At 38.7% G+C, this 27,151-nt stretch overlaps 1 protein-coding gene across 6 annotated transcripts in view; it reads left to right on the top strand.

The window, feature by feature from the left end:
* Positions 1–27,151, top strand: part of PAK1 (p21 (RAC1) activated kinase 1) — a 145,563-nt gene that overhangs the window by 78,742 nt on the left and 39,670 nt on the right. For all 6 annotated transcript variants that reach the window (XM_036073007.2, XM_078058582.1, XM_036073006.2 and 3 more), the window contains 3 exons: positions 17,324–17,424; positions 17,925–18,072; positions 21,761–21,798. In XM_036073007.2, the coding sequence (XP_035928900.1) occupies positions 17,324–17,424; positions 17,925–18,072; positions 21,761–21,798 (287 nt within the window). The remainder of the gene's footprint in view (positions 1–17,323; positions 17,425–17,924; positions 18,073–21,760; positions 21,799–27,151) is intronic.

Here is a 27,151-nt window from a genome sequence, read left to right as displayed (position 1 = left end):
TGAACTCACAAAATATAAGAAATACTGGAATGGCTTCATTTGGAAATGTTTTTTTCCAAGCTAGTGTCATTTTTGGAATGTCTTCTTTCTGGATTCTTGATTGCCTCTTCTTTATTCATATGTCCTCATCTCACATCTAGATTTGGAGATTAAATATCAGTAAGAAGGGCAAGTAATCGCTGGGAAAAAGAAGCAGGACTCAGTATGAATTTACTAAGAATAGGTCATACTAGGTGGGCTCATTTTATTAATAAAACTTTTAGAAGAATAATCAGGATTTTAAAGATTTTATTTATTTATTTGAGAGAGAGAGGGAGAGCATTGGCAGGGGAAAGGGGCAAAGGGAGAGGGAGAAGCAGGCTCCCTGCTGAGTAGGAAGCCTGATGCAGGGCTCAATCCCAGGACCCTGAGATCATGACCTGAGCCGAAGGCAGGCACTTAACTGACTGAGCCACCCAGGTGCCGCAAATAATCAGGATTTTAACAGTGTATCTGATAAAGTTGCTGAAATCCTATGGACAAGATAGTGAAATAGAGGTTTGGGTGTCCACATTGATAAATGATTTTTGTTTGACTACCCAAATATTTATTTAAGTGGCTCTTGATATGAGGTAAAATTCTCAGTCATGCTTGCAGGGCCTTTTCTTGTGGCGTGTTGATGAAATTGGCTTTCTGTTTATAAATAGTTATCATGAGCTTCTGATTTAGATGGACCTGGTTCAAATCCTGGATTCATCACTTACCAGCTCTCTGACCTTAGATACGTCAGTTAACTCCTTTGACTTTTAGTTTCCTATCTCTAGGAAAGATTGGGATTTTCATATCTCTAAAACTGGGATAATATTTCACAGGGTTGTTGTGTGAAAATTACATGCAAATTTCCTAATTAAGTACCTTCCACACAGAAGGTACTTCATTTTAATGTGCTTTCTCTTTACTTCTTTATTGAAGCTGGGAGGCATAACTAGTAGACTATATGATAAAATCAGAATTAGGATTCTGAAATAGTACGCCAGATATAACAAGCACAATGGTGAATTGCGGAAAATATCCTATATTGCAGAAAAATATAACTGCATAGTTATAGATCAGTGTAAGATGGTAGATGATGTATCATTAACCAAATAAGGAACACAGAAAGAGGAACAAGTCAGGAGGGTTGGTAGTTGAAGAGAACAGGAAAGATTTTAAACACATTGCATTTGAGGTGAAAAGATAATTTTAGACACTTTGCATTTGAGATGTCTTGACACAGATGTCTAATAGGCAGTGATATTACATATAGGAAATGATTCTTGAATAACTGAAATGAGAACTATTGAGAATTTTTATTATTTTGGGCTTGTATCTTTGTGTGTGCTTATGCTATCCCCTGTTCCACCTTCATAGTGAGCTCTTTTGGGGTCTAGTTGGAAGAGATATGGGTAAGTTGCTTAGTTTTCATTTTTTGGCTAACTCATTTACGTAGTAGCTGCCAACTTCCTAGATACAGGGGCTATGATCTAGGTGGTGTTACTCTGCCCTAGAATCTTCTCCCATGTATGTAGCCACTTTGTTTATCCCTCAGTTTAGGTGTGTGCTTATTTTTAACATTGTGCTTTATCAACCATAATTTTTAATCTCTGTAAGTAAGTAGGTCTTCAGCCCAAGTTTCTACATGTAGTAAAGAGGACTCTTAAAATTAAAAAGTTGGAATTGTTCTTGCTGACTAGGAAGATAAGAAGAGTCCTGCTTCGTAGATAGCATCAAAATTAAAAACTTTTGTGCTTCAAAGGACACCACCAAGAAAGTAAAAAGATAATCCACAGAATTGGAGAAAATTTTCTTAAATCATATATCTGATAAGGACTTGTATCACAAATATATAAAGAGCTATTATAACTCAACAATAAAAAGACAACTCAATTACTCAATTAAAAAAATGGGTAAAAGATCAGAATAGACATTTCTCCAAAGAAAATATACAAATGGCCAATAAACACATGAAAAGATGCTCAAAATCATTAGCTATCAGGGAACTGCAAATCAAAAGCACAGTGAGATGTCACTTCACACCCACTAGGATGGCTGTAATAAAAAGATAATAACAAATGTTGACAAGGATGTGGAGAAATTGGAACCCTCATACACTGCTGGTGGGAAGGTAAAATGGTACAACCACTTAGAGAAGTCTGGCAGTTTCTCAAAAGATTAAGCATAGAGTTACCATGTGACCTAGAAATAGAAACATATGTCCACATAATACTTGCACATGAATGTTTATAGCAGCATTATTCATAATAGCCAAAAAGTAGAAATTACCCAGATATCCATCAACTGATGAATGGATAAGTAAAATGTGGCATATCCATACAAAGAAATATTATTTGGTAATAAAAAGAAATGAAGTTCTGATCCATGCTGCAACATGGGTGAACTTTGCAAACATTGGGTTAGTGAAGAAGTCAGTCACAAAGGACCACATATTATATGATTCCATTTATATGAAATATCCAGGCAAATCCATAGGCAAAAAGCAGATGCATGGTTGCCTAGGGCTGTGGGAGGAGGTAGATGGGATTCGGGGGTATGGAGTTTCTTTATGGGGTGATGAAAATATGAGGACCACAGGGGAAGGGAGAGAAAACTGAATGGGAAGAAATCAGAGAGAGAGATAAACCGTGAGAGACTCTGGACTCTGGGAACCAAATTGGGGGTTACAGAAGGGAGGGGGTTGGGAGGATGGGGTAACAGGGTGATGGGTATTAAGGAGGGCATGTGTTGGGATGAGCACTGGGTGTTATACGCAACTAATGAATCATTGAACACTACAACAAAAACTTAGGAGGTACTATATGTTGGCTAACTGAACATAATAAAAAAAATAAAGAAAAAGAAGAAAGAAAACCTTGAAAAAAAGAAACGGAAAATGTTCTAAAATTGATTGTGGGGATGGTTGCCCAGCTCTGTGAATATATATAAAAAGTCACTGAATTGTGCACTATATGGATGAATTGTACAGTATGTGAATTATATCCTGTCTAAAACAGCAGATGGAAGCATAACCCTTAGACATTATTGAGAACTAAAGGGATGATCTTATGTACTGAACGGGGAGGTGGGGGTCTGAATATCTGGGTTGTAGTCTTAGTTCTCTCATAAATTGGCTGTCCAGTTTGGGTCAGTTATTTCTCTGTAGACTTAAGTGCCTTCATCTAAAAAACTAGTGAAACCAGTAGACGTATAAGGTCTCTTATAGTTTTGAAATTCTATAATTATATAAATGATATTATAAAGATGAAGTCGGATTGGGTTGTATACCTAGTGAAAAAAAACTAGGCCATTGCAAAGTACTTTAATTAGTGATAAAGCTGTATGTAGACCCAGAGGTTCTTGGACACCCTTCACTGAGTGATCCTAGGCCAAATCTTTTCTGAAAATAAATCTCATAGCTCAAGATCAAAGCAGTTTCTTTGTGAATTCAAAGTATAGATGTAGAAAGTGTAGAGTTTTAGTAACCTCTCTTTAATCCCTTAGTTATAGATTTTCTTTGCATGCTGTGAGCACATAGGTTTCTCCTGTTTGCTTTAAGATGGCTATAATTAATGCATATATCAAAATGAAATAAGTGAAGTTTTTTTTCCTTTTATTTGGAGCCTTTGTTCTGCTTAATTTTATGCTTATTGATATTATCTTTCAACCGATAAGCATTTGTTGACCTTTGCTTTGTGCCTCACTTAGTCTTAGCAGGATACAAAACAGTGTTGGCAGTCTTTGAAGTGGTATGCCCTTACTAAAGTATTTGGCCTAGAAATGGTCTAGAACTGGACTTAGAGAACCAAGATTGAGTCCTATCTCTGACATTTATTCTGTGATTTCTTTTCCTTTTAGCAATTTATTTTAATCTCAGTATCCTCATCTGTAAAGTGGGAATAATTGTAATTCCCATCACCCCTATCATTAATAGGCTTTTGCCACTTGACATAGTGGATACAAAACCATTTTCTAAACTGTAAAACACTACAAATACGAGGTTGGTTTTTTGTTTTTTGTTTTTTTTTAATGGGAAACTAACTTCTTGTTTTAATCTGATGCCCACAAGTCATTTTTAGTTGAGGAGGCTGAGATTTAGAGAAAGTTAAATTGCTCGAGATCTCACAGCTGGAAAGTGGCAGGGATGAGTGTGGAACTAAGTCTTCCTGAAGTATCTGTTACAGCAAAACCTACTATCTCTGTTAGTTGTTCTCAACCCAGATTACACATCTGACTCACTCATGGTGCTTTTAAAAAATAACAGATGCCTAGGTCCTACCCAGACTTTGGGAGCCAAAATTACCGAAGGGATAGTTTTAGGTCTCTAAAGAGATTTGGGAAACGAGAAAGAAGAGTCTTTGTGGCCTGCGGTAGTGGTTGAGATTTGAGCTGGCAATGGTTAGGATGTCTGTGGGCATTACCTAATGCTGACCTCCAGCACAGCTTCAGTGTGTGCCTGGAGGAATGCATAAATAAATCGAAGAAGCTATAGCTGAAGGCCTGTAATATGTGGCAATGGGTTGCAGAATTTTATGTGGGAAAGCCTGGTACCTGAGGTTAGGATCTGGAGCCTTTGGTTTATTCTAATAAGTCCCACAGCATTTAGTTTGGAATCTTTTTCTGGCTGAATTTTCACAACCAAAGTGGAATTCTCCAGGCTTGGGAAGAGTTTAGCAAGTTAATTTTAAAACTGGACTACGTCAGTGTTTATCTCTCCCAAGTTTGGAGTGTTTTACTGCCTTGGGCTCAGATTAGCTCGGCTGAACCAATGAGAGGTACTTTTTAAAAATAAATCTTTTAAAAAAATAAGTAAGGCCAATGATTTGTGCTGAAACACGGATGGCTGTACTGCCCATAGGATTTGGCAGTGTCAGCCTCATTTCCCATGCTATCAGAAAGCCAAATGGACTAGACCAAAGATAGGGTTAAAGTTAGGATGGGTGAGGTTGTAGGCTTCTTTTTCCACTTTGTTTCTTCAAGCTTGTGATCTCTAGTTACATGACGTCAGAATGATTCTTTCTTCTTTCTTCTCATAGTTTCTCTTAGTGAGTGGGTTGGGAAATCTTACTCTGAAACTTTCTTATATTAATGATAACTCATGTTTGTAAAGCTTTTAGCTTATAAAACGTGTACATTTTCTTTACCTTAGTTGGTCCTCAAATTAATAACAATAATAAAAATAGTAATAATAATAACAAATAGTAATTACACAATAGTAATAACCATAAAATAGTAACAACAATAACCCAGCTACTATTTGTTGAATGCCTATTAATTACCACACAGTATATTAGGAACTTTGATGTTTGTGAAATATACCAGCCCTTTCAGGTAGATAAATATTTCACTTATTAGACAGTAAACTGAGGTTCACAGTGATTAACTAACTTTCCCAAGGTCATCTAGTTAGGGAGTGGCCGAGTGGGGACTGAAACTCTAATTCCACTGTACAACACTGATACTCTTAGGTTTAGCAGGTCAGCAACTTGCCCAAGGTCACATGCTGCATAGTTGTAGTGCATGGAGTCTGAATTTGAATCATTGTCTCTTGACTTCTGGACTGTATCCTCTCACTCTTCTAAATCCTCAGACACCATATAGTGTTTGAGGGCTCCCATCCGAGAGATGTTCAGACTGATGCCTTTAGTAGAATTGATTTGGTTGTTTCTTTTAACATACTTTAAAACAAATTTGCTTTTAATGACATCCATTCTATCACTCACTGGCATATTCATGTAGTCTGCAATATGGGGAAGGCACAGTACATACAAAAGAAGCCATGTTGGAGTTCAAGCACTTGAAGTTATCACCATTGCCCATCCCTGACTTTGTGACCTTTGGTTAAGGTGCTTTACCTTTCTTGGCTTCAGTTCTCTTATCTGTAGTATGGATACACAGTACTATTTATCTCATAAAATTGCTGAAAGGATTATAAGACTAAAGATGTGAAAAATGTTACGCAAACTGCAGCCTTGTTAAGAGTTGGTAGAAATTTTGGTGGCTATTGTAGCTTGCAGTTGTGGTTTTCTTTTGGAATCTGTGATTAACACTTAAGAGTTGTTAACGAGATTTACAAAATAGCAGCTCTTGACAGGGTTCCTCGAAGATAGAATTAAAGAATGATTCTGGGGTAAACTACCTTTCTCTTCCTACATATAGGCTTGTATTTCCTTTGGTTTAGATAGGGCTAATGGGAAGGCCAGATTAAGTTATTTTGTGCACTAAACAGACCCAAGAACAGGTTTCCCAAGAAGTTCCCAAGAGTTCTGTGTGGTATCTGTCAGAAGCAGGATTCTAAGCTCTGGATATGGGCCTGGATTTCTGGACAAATAATATATTTGAAACTGAGGCCAAAAGGGTAAGCCTCTTAAAACTCCAAATCTCTTAGATACTCTTCATTTCTTTCTTACTCTAATCCTCTTCCTTTTCCCTTTCTTTCCCTCTTTCTCTTCCTCTGTGTTCTCTAATTCATTTACATAGTTGTTGTCAACAGGGGTGGAAGCATTGATGTACATATGATATTAGGAGTTGGGCTTGGCAACCAACTATGTGTTCAAGATTTTCTAAGGAAGTAACATTATAAAATAATCTGTTTGGGGTTTGTTCCTATTGCAGTGTTCTCATGTATTTGTTGTGTGGCCTTGAACTACTCCCTGAACTTCTCTGGGCTTTCTCATCTTTAAAATGGAAAAAATTGGATAAATACTCTGTAAAGTCATATGTGGCTCATGAACCAAGGTTCTTGTAGGTTCCTCCACTGCACTTTTACACCTTTATATTGAAAAATGCACATTTCAGAAGTGTACGGTTCAGTTACGCATTGACTGCACCTATGTGGCCACTCACGTGACCAAAAAAAGGATACAGCAAGTGCCCTAGAAGCTCCCTACATTTCCCCTTCCAGGCACTAACATCTCTCTCCTTCCCAAAGATTAGCTCATAAATGAGTTTGTCTGCTTTTTAACTTACTATACATACAATCAAACAGCATATATTCTTTTCTTTGCCTTTGTTTGATTAACATTGTTTATAAGATTTATCTGTATTTTTACATATAGCTTAGCTTGTTTTCATTGCTGTATAATATTCTCTACTAGGAATATTTTCCACTATACTATTGATGAACATAAGGTGTTTCAGAGATAGACTGTTATGAGTAATATTTTCTGACCCTTCTAGTGCATGTCTTTATACATGTGTTCACACATTTCTTTTTTTTTTTTTTTTTTTTTTTTTAAAGATTTTATTTATTTATTTGAGAGAGAATGAGAGAGAGCACATGAGAGGGGGGAGGGTCAGAGGGAGAAGCAGACTCCCCGCCGAGCAGGGAGCCCGATGCGGGACTCGATCCAGGGACTCCAGGATCATGACCTGAGCCGAAGGCAGTCGCTTAACCAACTGAGCCACCCAGGCGCCCCAATGTGTTCACACATTTCTGTTGGGTACATATACATAGCGAAATAGCTGGATCATGCAGATACTTGTGTTAAACTTTGGTTGATAATACCAAAAATTCAAAGTTCAAACACATAGTTGTTCAATATATATTCCCACCAGCAATGCATAAGAGTTGCACTTACTTCAATTTTTGGTCACCACTTAGTATTGTCCGTCTTTAATGAGGTTGAGCAGCTTTTCATGTTAATTGGCCATCTGGGTGTACTTTTTTGTGAAGTGCCTGGTCAAGTCTTTTGCTCATGTAAGAAAATTTTTTTTATTGATTTACAGGAGTTCTTATCTAGATATAAGCTTTTTGCCAGTTATATATATTGCAGGTATCTTCATTTATGCGCTTAATGGTATCTTTGACAGAATTTAATATAGTCAAATTTATTATTTCCTTTCCAATGCTTTCTGTTCTGTTTTTGGAATCTTTACCTGTCCTCAGTTATGAAGATTTTTCTCCTATTTGAATTTTTCTATGTTTGTATACACAATCATATTATCTGTAAATTGTGATAGTTTTGTTTCTTCCTTTCTAATCCTTCTCCCTGTGCTTCTTTTTCTTTCCTAGTTTCACTGGTTAATACCTTCAGGATTATGATAAATAGAAGTGACATCCTTATCTTATTTGTAATCTCAGAGGAAAAACTGTCAACATTTCAACCATTAAGTATGATGTTGGCTCTAGTGTTTTTTGGTAATTAGCTTTTATTAGATTAAGTAAATTCCCTTGTAATCCTAGTTTGCTAAGAGGTTTTAATCACAATTGGATATAAAATTTTAACAAATGCTTTTTCCGCATTAATTGAATTATATACATTTTCTCCTTTATTTTAATATGGTAAATTACATTTACTTGGTTGAAAAAATTGAGATATAATTCACATACAGTTCACCATCTCAAAGTGTACAGTTCAGTGGTTTTTAGTATGGTGATAAGATTGTACAGCCGTCACCGTGCTCTAATTCCAGTACATTTTCACCGCCCTAAAAAGAAACCCTGTATGTCACCATATTTCCTTCTTCTCCCAGTCCCTGGCAACCACTTATCTACTTTCTGTCTGTGGATTTGACTTTTCTGGACATTTTATATAAATAGAATCATATAATATATGGCCTTTTGGGACTGGCTTCTTGCATTCAGCATAATGTTTTTAAGGTTCATCCATGTTGTAGCGTGGATCAGGGCTTCATTTCTTTTTACAGCTGAATAATATTTTGTTGTATGGATGTACCATATTTTTATTTTATTCATCTGTCCATCAGTTGAGGGACATTTGCTTTTTGAGTCTTTTGATTAATGTTGCTATGATGCTATAGACATTCACTTACAAGTTTTTGTGCAGACATAGGTTTTCATCAAATTCCTCTAGACTCATACTTGCTAGTCACCATAAAAAAATTTGCTAGCAGCAGCAGTTGTCCCAGGCAGCCTGATGTTTGTGGCCTTGAGATATGGGCCTACCAGTATCCTGAATTTGCTTTATTTTCTCCATTGTATCTCCTCTCAGTCCCAAGCTTGGAGTACATCTCTAATAAGAGTTTATTAAATTTGGTTGACTTGCTGGGCAGGTGGAAAGCTGGGACAAAGATCACTGTTTTCTGGGCCTTTGTTTATTCTGTTTCCCTCTGGAATGTCCTTCTCTGTCTCTGCCTGACCCACTCCTGTTTATCTTTCATGAGTTCTTTTACGTATTATCTTCTCCAGAAAGGTGATTTTTTTACCTCCTTTTATCTGTACCTGAACATGGATCAGTGACCTACTTTACAGATTGAAGACTTGAACTCAGAAGAAGAAGGTAACTTTTGCACGGCCATAAAGTGGATTAATGGCAAAGAGAATACTGGATCCATCTTCCTCTCCTAGTCCAGAACAGATTTCTTTTAATTCCCTGACTTCAGTCTTCTCAGCTGTGAAATGGGGATGATCCATGCTGTCTAGTTCTTGGAGTTGTTTTAAGGAACCAATGAGGCAGTGAATGTGAAAAGGCTTTGTGAAGGACTATACACATGTGAGGGAGGTGAGTGGTGGCTCTGTGACTCCTTGACTTCTCCAGTTCCATCCTGCTTTCCTGCCTCAGGTATCCTGTTTCCTGCTGGTGGTCCCCAGCCAGTGAGTACTCAGCCTAAATTGCACAGCACTTGGGATAAATCCTGTCAGCTAGGTTTTTTCCCCCTCACCCTTGTACTTCCCTCCTCTTTCACTTCAGCCAAGCCTTTCCTCTTCTTATAGTCCATTTCTGGTCTATGTTAAACTGTTATTTCAGTCAGTAGTTGCTTCCATTCAAATCAGTCGGTAGGCATCAGGGGATATCACAAAGGATAAAAGATTTGATCAGGTGAACTGAGTCTTACCTCCATGTGCTCTGTGATGCAGGTCGAGTCAATTTACTTCTCAAGTCCTCTTCAGGGAGTAGGATAACAGTCTCTAAGGTTACTTCTTAATATTTTTGGTGTGTTCTTGAATAACGTATTCTGTGTTGGGTCCTCAATGGAAGATTTGGAAGTTGAACAATCATAATTACAAGCCATGATTATGGTCCTCTAGAAGCTGACATTTTAAGTAAAGAGGTAAGTCTTTAAAATAGCAAGGAATCATACAAGACAGGAAGTGACTAAATGCATGGTGGTATGGCAGACTCAGTGTCTTGGGAATTAACAGAGGGAGGAAAGGTCAGGAAGAGAAGTGGGACCTAGAGCAGTCTTTAAAAGATGACTAAGAGTTTGACAGGGAGACTGGGAGGAAGAGCATTCTAAAGCAAGGAGAAGAAAAAGTGAGCAAAAACTTGGAGGTGGTAATATGGGAGGTATATGCAAAGGTTATGGGGCAAAGAGTAAACCTGTGGAAGCCAACTTTAGCATTACTCTGTATGTTCATGTGGTAATTGATTTCATTTCCTTGACGCTCTTTTCTATAGACTACTCATCCTCTGAGCCACTCTCTTTCTGTGTCTCCATTACTGGAGTTTCTTTTGTATTGACATTCCATGCCTATGATGGTATATTATATAGTATATTAATAACATAAATTAGAAATAATATATAAAAATAGAAGATACATAAGTATAAAACAAAAATCTAAATAAAACATAAAAATAACATATTTGTTCTTCCCTACAATCTTTTAAGTGACTAGATCAGAGGAAATTTAGGAATAGTAAGCAATTCCAAAGTCCTGTACCATGTCCCATGCATTCTAGCTATGAGTAAGACAGATGGACTTATGTCATAAATGAGTGCTTAATTTGGGCCCTGGTAAAGTCTTGGCCTTCCCTTTCTTTTTTTTTTTTTTTTTTTTTAAAGATTTTATTTATTTGACAGAGAGAGATAGCGAGAGAAGGAACATAAGCAGGGGGAGTGGGAGAGGGAGAAGCAGGCTTCCCGCAGCGCAGGGAGCCCGATGTGGGGCTCGATCCCAGGACCCTGAGATCATGACCTGAGCCGAAGGCAGACGCTTAACGACTGAGCCACCCAGGCGCCCCTTGGCCTTCCCTTTCTAAAAGCAGCTGCTTCTGGAAGGGAAATTGCCAAGTGCATAAATAACTTAAACCTTAGCAGTTGGCATGTAAGCAAATAGTTCTCAGTAAGACACTGAGGAAGGAAACTTTGGAATCAGACCTGGGTTCAAATCTCAGCTCTTACTAGCTACGTGAGCTTGAGCAAATTATTTAATGGTTTTTTGTTTTTTTAGTTTCCTCATCTGTAAAATGACAGTAGTAATAATCTATCTCCTAGGATTTTAAGAATTAAGGAAAATAATATATGTTATGTATCTTACACATGGTAAGTTCTTATTCAATGTTATTTCCTTTCCTTATTTTACTAAAGTATGTTTTCTTGACTTAACTTGAAATTCTTATGGGAGGTAAAACAGTAGAATGTAAAGGGCCTTGGCTTTGAAGCCACACCTTTTGAATTTCAGTCACTTCAATAACTATAGGCAAGTCTGTGCTTCAATTTCCTAATCTACAAATAGGATTTGTGGTGCCTCTCAGGATTGTGGTGATTATATGAGATGATGTGAATGGAGTATCTATTAAAAACTGTGCGGTGCCATGTCAGGAAGAATCTAGCTACAGAGCTTTGAGAGTATTCATCTTTCTGTTATCATAGACTCATGGAATGTAGGAACTGGAAGGGTCCTTATAATTGTCTAGTCCATTCTCTCCATTGTTGAGATGAGAAAGCCAAGAACCTGGGCTATATGGGTGTATAGGGGCAAAATTGGCCTGGACTCTAGACCTTCTTGCTTCTTCCCTCCTCCTCTCCCACCCCACCCCCCATTTTGCTGCCTTTCATCAGGATTATCCTGGGTCTGTGGAGGCATTAGGACTTCAGAATTTCTTTTGGCCAGTGTGCTGAGCTCCCACAGAGCAGGGTTTTCAAACAGGACTGAGGTAGCTAGGTAACAAGGATTGTGAAAAGTCAGGTCAGACCTTGTAAAAATGAAACATTTATTCCTGTCCTGGAGGGAATTTGCCTGTCTTTGACAGATTCCTTAGACCCTTGCCAGGTCGAGTTAGGTATTTGGTCATTTGTTCCTTTCTTCATTCGCTGTTTTGTGCCAGGTGTGTGCTAGCTGTTGGGGATCCATGATGACTTGGACATGGCCCCTGCACTTGGGATTCAGTCTGGTTGGAAGGTAAACCCATAAAATAGGCAATTACTATAATGGTGCTGTGGGAACAGAGGAGAGGGTGAAGGACTGCCCAACCTCGAGATCAAGGAGGACTTCAGAGAAGAGATGGCCTTTAAGCTGACCCCCGAAAAGGGTAAATTAAAGGCTGAGGTAGCAAGGGAAAGGAAAGGGCAGGGCAGGATTCATAAGCAAAGGGTGTAGCTTGAGAAAATGTGAAGAGGTGTAAAAGAGCTCATTATGTTTGGTGACATAACTGGTTCAGTGTAGCTGGTAGACATGAGTAGCAGGAGGTTAGGAAGAGGTACAAGTTTGTAGAAGAGAGCTTCAGAAACTTAAAAAAAATTAGAGCAGTTTTAGGTTCACAGCAAAATCGAGTAGAAGGCACACAGTACCCCTTGTATACCTGTATACCTCCTGCCCCCACATACGTACAACCTTCCCCACTGTTAACATCTTGTACCAGGGTGGTACATTTTATTAATCAGATTGTTTATCTTCTTCTTGTTGAGTTTTAAGAATTCTTCATATATTTTGGATAATAATCCTTTATCAGATATATCTTTTGCAAATATTTTCTTTTTACTTGTGGTTTGTCTTCTCATTCTCTTGATTCTCAAACTTTTATATGCATATGAATCATTTGGGATCTCATTAAAATTCAGACTCTAATTCAGTAGGTCTGGGTTGGAGCTTGAGATCCTACATTTCTAATGGTCTCCCAAGTTGTGCTGATGCTGCTTTGAATAGCAAGGTTATGGATCACCCTGGCTGCTGTCTGCATTGGAGGGGAGCAGAATGCAGGTGACAAGTTACTGTTAGAATGATCCAAGGCCAGAGATAACAATGCCTGAAATAGGGTGGTGGCAATGAAAATGGGGAAGTGGATAAATTTGATCACTATATAGAATAGGAAGCCATTAGTAACCTGTGGACTGAATGGAAGAGAGATGGGGAGAAAGAGGAGAGATCACATAATCATGAGCAGCAGTAGTCCACAAGAGGCAGAACAACAGAATAGGAAGGCCTTGGGGCTGGGAGTCTGAAGACCTCAGTTCTGGTTGCAGATCTGCTTCTAACTTGCTCTGTGACCTTGTGCAGGTTATTTAACTTCTTAGAACCCCTGTTTCTTCTTCTCTCAAATAGGCAGCATAACCACTGCCCTGCTCATCACACAGTTGTTTTGAGGCTCTAGTGAAGTAATATATGTGAGAGTGCTTTGTAAGCATTAGAGCATGATACAAATGAAGGTGATTATTATGAAATGTAAATCTGTTATAAAGTGCTGTAAGGTATCTCGTACTTTCTTTGCCCTATAGGAATATTCGGTCTCGTAGTGAGGCTCAGACAAGTCAACTGGGAAAGGCAGTACAAGTGGATCATATATATGCAGTCCAGCTCTTCTTGAACATTGGGGCCATAACTATGGATTTTGGGGTCTCTTTTAGTCCACAGCCTGTACTTGAAAAGAATTTTATTTTTATTGGAGCATAGTTGACACACATTACTTTAGTTTCAGGTGTACAACATAGTGATTCAACAAGTTTATACGTTATGCTGTGTTCACCACAAGTATAGCTACCATCTGTCACCGTGTGGCGCTGTTACAATACCACTGACTGTATTCCTTACGCTGTGACTTATTCATTCCGTAACCAGAAGCCTGGATCTCCCACTCCCCTTCACCCATATTACTCATCCCCACCCCCCTGACGGGCAACCATCAGTTTGTTCTTTTTTTAATTATAGGTTTGATTCTGCTTTTTGTTTGTTTGTGTATTCATTTTTTTTTAGATTCCACATATGAGTGGAATCATATGGTATCTGTCTTTTCCAGACTGACTTATTTCACTTAGCATAATATCCTCTAATCCATCCGTGTTGTCGCAAATGGTACTATCTCATCCCTTTTTTATGGCTTCAAGTATTCCTCTGTGTGTGTGTGTGTGTGTGTGTGTATGTATGTAAACACCCACGTCTTCCTTATCTATTTGTCTATCAATGGACAATTAGGCTGCTTCCATATCTTGGCTGTTGTAAATAATGCTAATAAATATAGGGGTGCATGTATCTATGCAAATTAGTGTTTTTGTTTTCTTTAGGTAAATACCCAGTAGTGGGATTACTGGATCATATGATAATTTCTTTTAAGGAACCTCTTTACTGTTTTCCACATTGCTGTACCAATTTACATTCCCACCAACAGTGTACGAGGTTTCCTTTTCCTCCACATCCCCCCAACACTTGTTATTTCTTGTGTTTTTTATTTTAGCCATTCTGATGGGTATGAGGTGATATCTCATTGTGGTTTTGATTTGCATTTCCCTAATGATTAGTGATGTTGAGTATTTTTTCATATGTCTTTTGGCCATCTGGATGTCTTCTTTGGGAAAATGACTATTTGCATCCTCTGCCCATTTTTTAATCAGATTGGTTATTTTTGGTGTTGAGTTGTATAAGTTCTTTGTATGTTTTAGATGTTAACGTCTTATTGGATATATCATTTGCAAATATCTTCTCCTATTCAGTAGGTTACCTTTTTGTTGATGGTTTTCTTTGCTGTACAAAAGCTTTTTATTTTGCTGTAATCCTGATAGTTTATTTGTGCTTTTGTTTCCCTTCCTTAGGAGACAAGGGAAAATGTTGGAAAACCTTCTACAGCCAGTGTCAGAGAAATTGCTGCCTGTGCTGTCTTCTAGGATTTTTGTAGTTTCAGCTCTTACATTTAGGTCTAATCCATTTTGAGTTTATTTTTGTGTATGGGGTTAGAAGTGGTCCAGTTTCATTCTTTTATGAAAGAACATAGCTGTCCAGTCTTCCCAGCACCATTTATTGGGGAAGACCAGAGACTTAGGGCTCCTGGGCTTTCCTTGATGACTTGCCTTAAAGAGGGGATATTGTGGTCTTGCCTTTCAGGCCTGTGAGCCTAGATGGCCAATGTCTAATACTTTTAGGATAGACTTGTCACTGAAACTTGGGAATGATCAAGCAAATTATTAAAAAGAAATACTTATGTTTCCTTACCTATAAAATGCAGATGTTAATATTTGTTTTGCAGGGTTGTATGAGTATTTGGTGATATGATACATATAAAATTCATAGCACATGCTGGCACATGGTAAGAGCTCAATAAATAGTAGCTTTTGCAGTTAGCCTCTGACCCCACTTCCCCCAGGTGTGTGTAGGAGTTCCCTGGGAGTTTAGACCAGATGGCCTCCTCCCTAGAACATTGAAGGAGGAGGAGCCTTGGGTGGAGAAATAAGGAGGGTTTCTACAGATGTTTAAAATCTGGGCTTTGTAGGTCCCCATTTAGGAAGGAAGATTATCTGGCTGAGCCTTGGAAGGTATTTAAGCCTGTTTCAGTGGGATTGCATTTGCAGATGCCTGCTGAGGTCTCGCTTGATACCAAGACCTTGAAACTCCTTTAAGCTGGAAGAGGGTTATATTTATAGAGCTTCTTTAACTAAATACCACAAGCTAGGCGGCTTAAACAACAGAAATTTATTGTTTCAGTTCTGGAGGCTAGAATTCCAAGATGAAGTGGTCTGCAGGGTTGTTTTCTTGTGAAGGATGAAATCTGTTCCATGTCTCTTCCTTAGCTTCTGGTGGTTTGCTGGCGATCTTTGGTGTTTCTAGACTTGAAGAAGCATCACTCTGACATCTTTCTTCATCTTCATATGGTATTCTCCTTGTGTGCATCTGTCTCCAAATTTCTTATTTTTATAAGGACACCAGTCTTTTTTTTTTTTTTTTTAAAGATTTATTTATTTATTTATTTGAGAGAGAGAGAATGAGAGACAGAGAGCATGAGAGGGAGGAGGGTCAGAGGGAGAAGCAGACTCCCTGCCGAGCAGGGAGCCCGATGCGGGACTCGATCCCGGGACTCCAGGATCATGACCTGAGCCGAAGGCAGTCGCTTAACCAACTGAGCCACCCAGGCGCCCTATAAGGACACCAGTCTTAACTGGATTAGGGGTGCACCCTGCTCCAGTACAACCTAATCATAACTAATTATATCTGCAATGACCCTATTTCCAAATAAGGTCACGTTCTGAGCTACTTGGAGTTAGGACATATGAATTTTGGGGGACATAATTGAACCCCTGACAAGGGTACTTTACTTTATGGTTAAGCGACTGCCTTCGGCTCAGGTCATGATCCTGGAGTCCCTGGATTGAGTCCCGCATCGGGCTCCCTGCTTGGCAGGGAGTCTGCTTCTCCCTCTAACCCTCCCCCCTCTCATGTGCTCTCTCTCTCTCATTCTCTCTCTCTCAAATAAATAAATAAAATCTTTAAAAAAAAAAAAGAGTACTTTACTTTAGCACTACAATTCCTTAAATGAAACTTTTTCTGCCGGGAAGCAGGACCTTAGTGAACATCTATTTTACTCAAGACCCTTGATGGGAGAGTATTTGTCTGAATTTACAAGTATTTGGTCTGAATGATCCTTTAAGGTCCTAGCCTGGGGGGCAGTGTAGCATAGTGGCTTTGAGCTCAGGCTCTGGCCAGACTGCCTGGGTTTGTGTCTGGATGCTGCCAGTTACTAACCACGTGATCTTGAACAAATAGCTTAATCTCTATGCTTCAGTTTCTTTACCTGCAAAATAAGGAAGATAGTATCTAACTGATAAGGTTGCCATGAGGCAAAGTGAATTCATACATGTATAGAACTAGAACCATTGTCTGGCAAGCATCTGACAAAATATTAGTGATTTATATTATTAAAATAACATCCAGATCTAAAATTCTCTAAATTTAGAGAACCGTAAAGCAGTCCATAATCAAATACCAAACCAGTAGGATGTAGGTCATAGAAACTCATATAATGTAGGATGTCAGAGCTGGAAGGATCTTTAGAGACCATTTACCCACCCGAGCCTTCTCTTTTTTGTAGATGGGGAAACCAGGGTTCAGAAAAAGGAAGTGACTCACCCTAGATCAAATGGCTCATTAGTGGTAGAGCCAGGACTTTAAACTCTGAGGAATATTCTTTCTTTCCCTCCCTTACTTTAATTCAACAAAAGATTTAAGTTCTTTAATCATGCTTTGAGCACTTATTCCAATCTAAGTCTCTGGCATTTGGCTTGTCAATACTTCTGTGAAGTAGACAGCCCTTAGCCTTAGGTGCTAGGGCTTAGCCAAAAGCTCAACCCACAGCTCAACGAAGAGTTCAATGAGCCAAAAAATGTAATGTCCTTGTTTTTGATTTCCTTTTCCCTGTTTCTCTTGCAGCAAATAAAAAGAAGGAGAAGGAACGGCCAGAGATTTCTCTTCCTTCAGATTTTGAGCATACAATTCATGTTGGTTTTGATGCTGTCACAGGGGAGTTTACAGTAAGTCCTGGGTCACAGAAGGGCCTTTGGTCTTTGAGAGCTCTGACTATGCACTGTTAGATTCATTTTTTTCCCCTTGGTATTCCTGATGCCTCTGTCTTAGCCTGAGACCCTCATTGCTGTCTTCTTACATTCATGAGAGGGACATTTTCTTCACCTCCAAAACTGTACCAGAGAAGGCTTTGGATCTGCATTCCTTAACTAGACCTCTGTTAAGTGGCTCCTTGGCAGTAGGCTTTGCACGGGACACTGATAATATAGAGACAAATCATACATGGTTCCTGTTCTGAAGGAGGAATAGCTTAGTGAAAGAGCAAACACCTCAAGAAATGACTAATATAATGAGATAGGTACTATAAAAAAGGCTTGTATAGAGCTCTGAGGGTATAGAGAGAAAGAATGACTAAACCTGTCTTTAACTGCCAGCAGGTATCAGAGTTTCTCCTTCAGGATCTCCTTTGACTGTGCCTTCCTGATAACATTGTATGTCTCTCTTATAGGGGATGCCAGAGCAATGGGCTCGCCTGCTTCAGACATCAAATATCACTAAGTCAGAGCAGAAGAAAAACCCACAGGCTGTTCTGGATGTATTGGAATTTTATAACTCAAAGAAGACCTCCAACAGCCAGAAGTACATGAGCTTTACAGGTATGGGGATTGAATTCAGAGCAGTCTAGGGGAAAAAAGGGGGGGTTTTAGTCTGGGTGGAAAAGCTCCACGTGCCTGTTGGTGTGGGGTAAGGGAAGAAAAGTATTGGAAAGAGTGGGGATGGTACTTTAAGGTGGGATTTTGGAATTTGAGAGCCAAAGTGATGGGTCTTTGCTCTGAAACTGCACATTTTTAAAAAGTAGCATGACACATACATATTGAGCCTCAAAATGGGGATAATAATTCCTGTCTCAAGAGATTGTAGTGAAGAATAAATGAACTCATTGATATGAAAGTTCTTTATAGGTTGTAAAACAGCACCATGGAAATGTAGCTATCATTATCATTTTTAATTTTAATATCATTAAGTTATTTAATAACACATTTGATGTGTATCTTTTAAGTAGGTAAGCCTAAGTTCTTCCTCAAGGAATTAATTTTTATCAGTCAAATGTAAAACAAGCCACTAATAATAAATGTACTTTAGATGTACCCTCTCTGTAATGGGCTGTGTTTTTCAGACTGCTTTTAATGGCAGAATTGGGATTAGAATCCATGTCTCCTAATTCCCAGACCAGCACCTTTTGAGTTTACTACTTGCTTCTAGTAACTCTATTTGGAGCACCTCCTTCCATAGCAGGGAGATTTTTCTTTTCCAAGATAAGTAATCAGAAGGCCTACATTTCTAGAAACTTGCCTTTTATAGTGGCATCTTAGAATGTTAGAGCAAGACATATCCTCAGTATATACTGCTCCCATTCCCCCTTGTTTTACAAACACTAAAGCCAAAAAAGGCCTTTCTAATATGGCTTAATTGGTGGCAGAGCTGGTCTCTTAACTCCAAGTCTGGTGCTCTTTCCAGTATTCATGCTGTCTCTTTCAAAGAGCAATATTGTTGGAGAAGGTGAGAACCAGGATGAATTAGCTAATTTTGAAGGATGCTTTCCCCAGCAAGTATCTGGCTTGTATCAAAGGGCACAGATGGTGAGAATGACAAACTGCAGCTTAGCCCATGCTGCTGTGGTGGTACCCAGGAGAGGGTCATGCATGTTCCCAGCAGTATTTCCTTCCTCACGCCTGGCCCCTCTGGCTCTGCCTCACTTCTCCCATTGAGAGACTGGGTGCCAAGGAGGAATTGGGGTTGAGGGGTGTTGGGTGGGAGAGTTTTCTAGTCAGGAGATTAGAGCTTGTGTTTTAAGACATTTGTCATGGACGTCCGATTAGAAGCTGGCTTTGAAAACCTCAGCAGCGAAGTCTTTGGAAGAATCTCTGTTTATGTGTACATGTGTGTAGATGTGTACAAGTACCAGATATGTATATGGAAGCACAGCTCTGTGGGTTTGCATATGTTTGGAATTAAAGTCCACTTAAGTATTCATGAATTAACCTGTGTATAGATACACACATTAAGATAAAGGTATATATGATCATCTGTGCATGCATATATGAATAACACTGTATATGTGTAGAATGTATAGATGTGTGTTTATACATCTCCTTCTGTGTGTATAAAGCTGTGCACATGTGTATATGTGTGTGTGTGCACACGCAAGTGCAGAATTTTTAGTTTTTTAGAAGTTGAAGTCCAGGGCTAATTCCAGGCAAAATTGTATATTTGGCACAATTTATTTTTATTTAATTTATTTTTTAAAAAGATGTTATTTATTTGACAGAGAGAGAGCAAGAGTGTGCACAAGCAAGGGGAGCGGCAGACAGAAGGAGAGGGAGGCAGAGGGAGAGGGAAGCAGAGGGAGAGGGAGAAGCAGACTTCCCTCTGAGCAGGGAGTCATCTGACACGGGGCTCAATTGCAGGATCCTGGTATCAGGACCTGAGCCGAAGGCAGACGCTTAACCGACTGAGCCACCCAGGCACCCCTGGCACAGTTTATTTTTCATGCCATCTCTCTCCTTTTCCTGTTTCCCTTCTTCTCATACTATTGATTCTGAGAATACTACCTCAGTTTGTATGCTTGCACATGAATTATCTCATTGATCCTCATGACAGCGTTGGGGGGTTGGTATAGCAAGGACTATTATCCCCATTTCACAGACTTGGAGAAATTAATTAGGCTTAGAGAAACTGAGTGACTTACTCAGGGTGAATCAACTGATATGTGATGGAATTATGTTTAAAGTATATCCTGAATTAATTTCTCCAGGGTACAGTTGGCGATTCAGGGTTTTTTTATTTTTTTTATTTTTTTTTATTTTTTTTTAATTTTTTTAAAGATTTTATTTATTTATTTGAGAGAGAATGAGACAGAGAGAGAGAGAGCATGAGAGGGGGAAGGATCAGAGGGAGAAGCAGACTCGATCCCGGGACTCCAGGATCATGACCCGAGCCGAAGGCAGTCGCTTAACCAACTGAGCCACCCAGGCGCCCCTCAGGGTTTTTTTAAAGAATATATTGTCACAGCTTGTGGGTTCATGATTTGTCATAGGATCAAAGAAGCTGTACCTGACACTTTCTTATATGATGGAATTGGGATCTTGGACATTCTCTGGACTTGGTTCTTGGGGAGGAATATGTTGGATTTGGTAGAATACATTTCTCCTCCTTAATTCCATTGGTGTTGAAGTCAGCTTCTTCTTAGGTCTGTAAAATTAAAGTGTAAAACCAAACATGGTATTTGGCTTTTAAACTTATTTTCTTGCTAAGATCTCCATTGAGTCTGTGTTTCATATTTTATTAAATATATCATTAATTGTAAGCTGCACCATTATTTTATATACCACTAAAGAAGAAAAAGTTGCCAATTAAACCATGAAATGCCTTTGATTGTAGGACACATCTCTCTTTCAGAGATGTTAATGTGAAAAAATTTATATTTCAAAATCAATGAAATGTGATAATTGCCTCATTGAGGAAGTTTGAATCTATTCTTAGAAATAAGACCCTGCCTGGGGGCGCCTGGGTGGCTCAGTTGGTTAAGCGACTGCCTTCGGCTCAGGTCATGATCCCGGAGTCCTAGGATCGAGTCCCACATCGGGCTCCCAGCTCGGCAGGGAGCCTGCTTCTCCCTCTGACCCTATCCCCTCTCATGCTGTTTCTCTCTCTCTCTCTCTCTCTCTCTCAAATAAATAAATAAATAAAATCTTTAAAAAAAAAAAAAAAAAGAAATAAGACCCTGCCTTAAGTTAGACTTGACATGATTAATGCTTCTCTTTTCCTAAACCTGAAATTTTCTTTCCCTGTAGGAAATAGACGTGGATCCTTTTTTAAAAGCTGAAGCCACAAGCTGGTCATGATTTGTCATGGATAGCTCACGACATGAATTCTTTCCCTTTCTCTTAGGGAGAAGAAATTTCCTTGACCATTGAGACCTGATGATGATGTAGTTGATGATGTGGATACAGTTCTATCATAGTATTTAGGATTAGACTAGGATTCAAATGTTGACCCCTGTTTAACCTGTGTGTACCCTGGGCAAATTACTTAACTTTTCTGAACCTCAGTTTCCAAATCTATAAAAGTAGACATAATAATAGTATTCAGAGCTGTAGTGAGGATTAAAGGAGGTAATGTGTATAATGTGCTTTAGTGTGGTGTCAGGCCCATAGTACCAGTAATATTACTATTATTCTTTGAGCCTGGCAAGTGCTTGACTGGATAGGCTTCCTTAGCTCTCAAGAATGGATTAATTGTAATTATTTACTGACTGAGTCCCATGTCTTTTTCCCTTTGCAGATAAATCAGCTGAGGATTATAATTCTTCTAACACTTTGGTAAGTCTTTATTTTCTTTATTTTGATACAGGCAGGCCAGGTAGTTAGGGATCAGGACAGTGTGGTAGATGGAGAGCCTGGACTGGGAGACACTCATCTTGGTCACTTCATGCCCCCCACCCGCCGGCCCTCATAGTTCTTATCTATACAGTAAAGGAATTGGACTTAATAAACAGTAGGTATCCCTTCTGGATTTAATTTTTTAGTGTTCCAGATATCCTAACCTTGGAACCAGAACTGACATCTAGACTCAGGTTTTCATTTGTAGCTTTGAACCTTGGGCAAGCCAATTTGCTTTTCTGAACTTTAGTTTTTTTATCAATAAAATAGGATGATACACTTTCCCTTACCTGGACATGTCTTCAAATACCCGAATTTAGAAGAGAATTCCCTCTTTTTTGTTGGTAGGGTCTACAAAACCAGAATTAGGACTAGTTGTTGAAGGGAGCAGATTCTGTTCATTTAAGGTCATTCATTCTGTTCTATGACACTGTAGTGAATGCCCTGTCACTTGAACGCGTAGTATAGGAATCACTGATGAATTGGCTGGAAAGTAAAGCTAGATTACCCCATCCTCAAAACTTTAAAAATAGAACTGCCCTACGATCCAGTAATTCCATTGCTGGGTATTTACCCAAAGAATACAAAAACATGAATTCAAAAGGATATATGCACCCCTATGTTTATAGCAGCATTATTTACAATAGCCAAATTATGGAAGCCGCCCAAGGGTCCATTGATAGATGAATTGATAAAGAAGTGGGGGGTGTGTGTGTGTGTGTGTATATATTTTTTTAAATATATGTTCTATATTTATATATAATGGAATATTATTCAGCTATAAAAAAGAATAAAATCTTGCCACTTGCCACAACATGGGTGGTGCTAGAAAGTATCATGCTAAGTGAAATAAGTCAGACAAAGACAAATACCATATGATTTCACTTGTGTGTGGCATTTAAGAAACAAAACAAATGAACAAAGGAAAAAAAGAGAGAAACCAAGGTCTCTTAACTATAGAGAACAAACTGATGGTTACCAGAGGGGAGGTGGGTGGAGGATGGGTGAAACAGGGGATGGGGATTAAGGAGGGCACTTGTGATGAGCACTGTGTGATGCATAGCGTTGCTCCATCACTGTATTGTACACCTAGAACTAATAGAACACTGTATGTTACCTATACTGGAATTAAAATTTAAAAAGCTAGATGACCGCAAAGGTCTCTGCCCTCTCAACTTACAAATTCCCTTTTTCAGAGCAGATAAAATGAGATGTTGGTGTTTGAAAGGGTCTTTTAAATAGTAAGTTCTGATATGTATAAGAGAATACTGCAATTCTTTCTTTACACCTGATGCTTTCTCTTGTACAAACGTGGTTTTGTCATATTGATTTATTAAATTTTTACAGAACCCCCACTCTATGCCAGGTCCTGTATGGAGAAATGACAATATAGAAATGAATCAGACATTGTCCCAACTCCTAAGAGTCTCCCAGTCTTATGAGCAACATGAAGGCACAGGCGGTTACAGTAGAGTGTGCTAAAGCTTCATGAAGCCAGGGGCTATGTCTGATTTGTTAATTGCTGTATCCATGGCATCTGGCAGATAACCATTTACTGAATAAAAGGTTGGATGTATAAGAGAAAACTTCTTGATGGTAGAGTCTGAGTTGAGGAGTTTGTTATCTAGGGCAAGAATTAAGGAGAAATGAGGATATTCGAGACAAAGAGAAAATAAATAGCATGTGCAAAGACAAGGAGGTTCACAAGGTATGCTTTTATAGGGAACTGCAAGTAGCTTGTTATGATTGGAATGTGAAGTGTGAATGGACGAGAGGTGGGTGATGAGGAGGAATGGTGGCAGGTCAGATCATGTAGAAGTTTTATCCTTATCTTAAAGGTAATGAGAAGCTATTAAAGAATTTTAAACAGGGGAATGGTAAGTTCTAACACAATACTGAGTCGCCATCAGAATACTTTAATCCATGCTTCCAGCCATAGGGATTGGTTTACTTTGAGTCATTTACATCCTATCAATCATAAAAAATGTTCACATGTCCAGGGCCTTTGTAACATACTGAGTCCTTTCTTATTCGCTATGTCTTTTAATCCTCACAGGAGTTTAATGAGGTGGGTTATTATCCTTGTTTTAGGGATAATAACACTGAAATAGAGATGGGTTAATGGCAATAGGTATCTGGTTCCCAGTCTGCATTGCTTTCCCCTGGTTCATTCTTTCATCAAATGAAAGAGATGTAATTAAAGGAGGGAAAAGAATTTGTAAGTGTTCCGATCTTTGGGAGTTTCTCCCCATTATTGAACAGTAAATTATTGAAGAAGGAGTCTAAACAAAGCTGAGCTGTGCTTTGTGGCTCAATGTGTTTATGCTTTTACAGGAGTGACAGCTATCATTTATTGAGGTGTCAGTGTATGCCAGGCACCATGCTAATAACTATTTATGGTTAGTATGGTTAGTCCTCATAGTTACCTTGTGAAGAAAGCATTATCCATTCCCATTTCACAGGTAGAAAACAGACTTTCTTGAAGACTCATAATTAGTGATGGTGGCAGAACCAGATTAGAACTAGGGTCTTCTGAGCCCAGTCCAGGATACTTTTCACTGTGGCAGGGAACTGAGAAAGATGATGTTAGAGAGGTGTTATAAAGGAGACTACAGTAAAGCCATAGCTATGTTGTTCGTTCATGAGGAGGAGGAGCCCTGGGGCTCATGCCATATGGCAGAGAGGATAACACCTGCTTGGTAAAAACCTGGTTTAGTATCTACAGTTAAAACCACTCAGGCTATCAAGGACATTTTATCCCCTAATTCATAACATTTTCCCCTGTGGTTCAGTATTCTATATTTCCTTACTAGTTTTACCTGGGGGATTATGGTTTGCATTGTGGTAGCATATCATTATTTTCCATATTGCTTTCGTACAGATCATCGTACTTGATTTGTGAAATAATTGGATGGGATTGTTATTCCCATAACACAGATTAAGAAATTGAGATTCAGAGATTAAGTGACTTGCTCTCTACCCTTGAATAAATTAGGAGTAGAAACTAGTACAAAATTCCATATTCCTAAGCATTCATTTATTGATTCATACTATAAATACTTACCTAGCACCTTCTTTGTACCCAGGTGTTGGTGAAACAAAAATGAATATGCACTATCTTAGTCCTTGAGGAAAAAAATTAACAGCAGACTAGAGGAATGAGGGCTGCAAGAGAGGTATGAATAATGTGTGATGGGGGTCATATTTGATAGAGTGATTTATTCTGCCTGGTAGTGCAGGGAAGTTTTCAGAGTTGTTAGTCCTAATGATTTGTTCATTTAAAAAACATGGTCTTTAAGATTCCTTCTAGCACTAAAATTCTGTTACTTATGGCTTATTGGTTTGAGGTCTGGCTCTCAGATTCTACAGGATTTTAGTGCCTGAATTCTCATTTATAAAACGAACAGCTGTTATGTGATAGGTTCTTTGAGTGTTGGGGAGTCAGGGACTGGTAAGGTCTTTGCTCTTGATTTAACAATTTAGTGAGGAATCAGAACATGTAAACAGGGATTCATAATATCTTGTCAGGTAAACACAGGTAATGATACCAGGCAGATAAAAGGGAAATGCTTTCTTGTCTGAGATACCATGAATAAAAGCCAAGTTAAGGATCCATCATGTCAAGCCAAAGACCTAGAACTGTGTGCTGGAGCTAAGGAAATCTTTTATATAGGAGATTGATACAGCTCAGGAGAGGGAACAGTGGAGAAACAAACTCACACATTTTAGTCTAAACTCACATTTTAGAAAGATTCCTCTGGAAATTGGATCAGGGTACTAGAATGAATTCATGTCTCTATCTCTCTTGCTATCCCAAATTTCTTAATTTCAGAAAAGATCTATTAAAAAAAATACAAAGCAGTGGTCCGAAACAAAAACAGGACATAAATAAACCATTGTCAGAAATTCATAGAAGATATAAAGCAAAGATCAGATTGATGAGAACAGAAGAAACCACAGCTTAAAATATGTGGAAGAGAAAACTCCTGGGAAGATGAGAGTAGCTGAGAGAGTATGTAATAAGCAGAAAGGAGTCCTGGATCATCTTCAGGGGTGAATTATTTAAAATTTTGCATTTGAGACAGCAAGGGCAGTCTTCATCTTACAGTGAGCAAAAGGTAGCAGAATTTTGATTCTAAGCTTAAGCTAGATAATTTTCTAAAGAAAGTAAACTGCCTACTTGAGAACTCGTGCTGTGGGTATAGGTGCTTGAGAGAGAAGCAGAGCAGAACCTGAGTTAACTACAGATCTCTACAACAGGTATGAAGAAAGAGAAAAGGAAGAGTAGGTCTGCAGTGGAAGAAAATACATTAAATTTCTCCATCCCAAGAGTAAATTTCTCATACTTTTGATAACTGGAAGGAAAGGAATCTCAACCCTACATGTTCTTCTATGTCAACACGCCCTAAAGTGATGCCTGCAATCAACCACATACAGACTCCATAACTCACATATAGACTTCATTAGACCTCCCATTCAAAGAGGGGACAGTGGAGAAACAGACACAACTGCAGAAGAAGCTCATGCTACTTATATACTACTAATGAATCTAGTTCTTCACTTAGAAGTATGAATGGATAGCCCAGGATCCTCAAGTATTTAGATAAGCATTAAAGAGAAGAATCAGATAAAAAAAGTAAAATTGACCCCAGAGCAAATAGATAATTCAAAGAATTTTTTTTTAAAGATTTTATTTATTTATTTGACACAGAGAGACAGCGAGGGAGTACAAGCAGGGGGAGTGGGAGAGGGAGAAGCAGGCTTCCTGCTGAGCAGGGAGCCTGACGCCAGGCTCGTTCCCAGGACCCTGGGATCATGACCCAAGCCAAAGGCAGATGCTTAACGACTGAGCCACCCAGGCACCCCTTTAAAAATATATGATATATTCACAGTGGCTTTATGTGATGTTGCATCCACAAAAACAAAACTGCAATTAGACCAGAGGATGAAAAAGATTTCTTAGAAATGAAAAATGTGATTAAAGAAATAAATTCGGAAGGATTAAAAAATGCATGTAAGAGTGAATAATATGACACAAAATATAAAAACAGTGGGAAAATAGGGGAATAAGGGACACAGGGGTTTACTTAAGGAGATTCAAAAAGAATTAGAGAACTGGGGCACTAAAGTGGAAAAAATAATCAAAGGAATAATAGAAGAAAAATCCCTCAGTTAAAGAAAAGCATGACTCTTCAGATGAAAGGGCATACCGGTTATCAAGTCAGGTAACTGCAGAGACCCAAAGATAAAGAGAAAGATCTTCAGACCTTTCAAAGAGAATATACACCTAATG

Source organism: Halichoerus grypus, chromosome 11 (assembly GCF_964656455.1).
Source record: "Halichoerus grypus chromosome 11, mHalGry1.hap1.1, whole genome shotgun sequence".
In the NCBI taxonomy this organism is placed as follows: domain Eukaryota; kingdom Metazoa; phylum Chordata; class Mammalia; order Carnivora; family Phocidae; genus Halichoerus; species Halichoerus grypus.
Note: the sequence above shows the minus strand (reverse complement) of the source record. Positions and strands in the feature narration are given on the sequence as shown.